Genomic DNA, 2,547 nt, shown 5'->3' with positions numbered 1-2,547 from the left:
TTTCACCCTAAATTATATTTCGTTTTATACTTATCTTCAACTACAAAAATATATAATTAACCCCATAAACTAAAATTCATGTAATATTTTAGATCCTCCCATTACTTTCTCAGTTGAGTTTAATGGAATATAGCATTAAAAAACCAATGTTTGTTTTAGAGAGGGGTGAATTGGTCTTTTAATACTAAATTTTATTAGACTTAACCTCATAATATTCGACAAAAAATTAAGTGTTGTAAAGTTATAATTATAAGGGATTAATCGTGCATCTATTTTGAATGCGCTGCCTCATCCGGATGAAATTTAGGGTGAAAAAGTATATTTTTTCCTTTTCACAAAAAAATGAGTTTCATGCGTGTAAAAGTTCATTTTTTTTTGTGCGAATGAGTTTCGCGTTAGAGTGAACGTATATACAGTTTCATTCCAAGGTAGAAATTCCGGAAAGTGACTCATCAAATTTTTTTTTTTGGTCTTAAGTCATAATCCTTGCTCAAATCCTGTTAATTAAAGAAAAAAAAAAAATGAGATCGTAGATCTTTTTTTGACCGACAGATCGTAGATCTTTATAACGCGGAAAAAACGTGTCACGCGTAAGGTCACATTGTAATATGAGTACAAGGTGTCACCGCCGACATCTGATTTGAGTCATACGTGTGAAAAACCAAAAAGTTGTCACCACCCAATGTCTCCTATATATATAAAAATCCTCAAGAAAGATCAGAGACAGAAACTGGGTCTAACTATTTCTCTAAAGCTCTCGATCTCTTCAACCAAAATGTCGCAGTTGTTGAACAAAGCTAAGAACTTCGTGGCAGAGAATGTGGCCAGCATAAAGAAGCCAGAGGCTACTATCAATGATGTTGATTTCAAGCGTGTGAGCGGTGATTCTGTCGAGTACCTCGCTAAGGTCTCTGTGACCAACCCTTATGGACATCCCATACCCATTTGCGAGATCTCTTACACTCTCAAGAGTGCTGGCAGGTAGCTTCTTTTTTATTTATCTCATTGCTATATAATACTATACATCATGATCTTAGCTTTGCTTTTGATTTTTTTTTTCCTCATTTTATGTGATCGATGATATTATTGAAGAGTCATGAATATTTAGCTCCGTTTGCTACACTTATAAACACATATTTTTAGTTTTTAATCAATATTACAATTATTTTTACACACTTTTTTTATACACATTAACATTAATTTTCACATGTAACAAACACCTCCATAGTTTTGATGGGTTAAAAGCTACAATGATCAATTCTTTGAGAAACCATGATGTTTCCTTGGCCTCTTCGGTTATTTGATTAAGGAGGCAAAAACTCTCATAGGTTCCTTTCATGTTTATAGTTGTTCTCATATTAAGAGATAAAGGAAAAGGTGTGAATAGATATAGATGGAGAGATAAAGGAAAATGTGTTGCTTATAACCTTATTAGATATGCTAGTCATGTTAGGGTGAATAGATATGGATTGAAGATATTCAATCATCTTAATTCTTAATACTAGGAATTCAAACAAATTTAAAACATATTTAGACTATTTGTGATAAACACTCCTTTTCCTCTCTCAAACAAATTGAAATTGAAATGATTGAAGTTTTTCTATTTGAAATTGTATTAGGTCTAATTCTTATTCCTTTGGCTTGATTATTTGTAACTGTGTATTTACAATACAGACGTGGTGATCAAATTTAAAATTCCCTTTCTTTTTGATCTCGTTGTAAATTATAATAACTTAATTTTTTGTTTTAAATGTAAAAGATATGGATTGATAAAATCAAAATTAAATTTGCAATAATTTATAGTAATTGTATGTATGTGTGGGTCAGGGTGATTGCATCAGGGACAATACCAGACCCAGGGTCCCTGAAGGCGAGTGACACAACATTGCTAGAGGTTCCAGTGAAGGTGGCACACAGTATATTGTTGAGCTTGGCAAAGGATGTTTGTGCAGATGGGGACATAGACTATGAGTTGGATTTGGGTATCACCATTGACCTTCCCATCATTGGAAACTTTACCATTCCCCTTTCTACCAAGGGAGAGGTCAAGCTACCTACCCTCTCTGACGTGTTTTAACTTTAAGTTTCAATGGTTGTGGAATATCATACTCACTCTTTTGCATCTTTTTGTTGGATGATGAATAACAACTACTTCTTGTATCCTATTCCTATCTTCAATTTTTGTTGCATAAATTAATACAGATGGGAATTTTCCTTTTAGCGCGCTGTATGCCAACTGCCAAGCCAATAATTGTTCCAAGTTTTATCTATGCAATGGTGTAATCTCTCTAATTATTACGCCCAATACCACAGGCAATAATCTCAACTGATAATTGTAAATTCATATCTCACCAACCAAAATTGATTCTATCAAAAAAAAAAAAAAATTTCTGTGTTAATTCATTTTTGAATATCAAAATACTTTTAGATTACAATCTTTCTCAAGATACAACTTGTAGGGTTCGATTTCTTTACGTAAACCCAAAGACAATTAATTTGTAGAGTATGGGTTGAAGAACTAGAGTTGACAAGGGATTCACAACAAAG

General features: G+C 32.9%; 1 protein-coding gene across 1 annotated transcript; it reads left to right on the top strand.

Moving 5' to 3' along the window:
* Positions 1 to 700: 700 nt before the first annotated feature.
* On the top strand, positions 701 to 2,220 carry LOC111984784 (desiccation protectant protein Lea14 homolog). The gene is made up of 2 exons (XM_024016399.2): positions 701 to 981; positions 1,828 to 2,220. The coding sequence occupies exons 1-2, from the start codon at positions 776 to 778 to the stop codon at positions 2,075 to 2,077; spliced, it is 456 nt and encodes a 151-aa protein (XP_023872167.2). The 5' UTR covers positions 701 to 775; the 3' UTR covers positions 2,078 to 2,220.
* The last annotated feature ends 327 nt before the right edge of the window (positions 2,221 to 2,547 follow it).

Source organism: Quercus suber, unplaced genomic scaffold (genome assembly GCF_002906115.3).
Source record: "Quercus suber isolate HL8 unplaced genomic scaffold, Cork oak 2.0 scaffold_37, whole genome shotgun sequence".
NCBI classification, from domain to species: Eukaryota; Viridiplantae; Streptophyta; class Magnoliopsida; order Fagales; family Fagaceae; genus Quercus; species Quercus suber.
The sequence above is the reverse complement of the archived record's forward strand: the minus strand, read 5'-3'. Positions and strand labels throughout refer to the sequence as shown.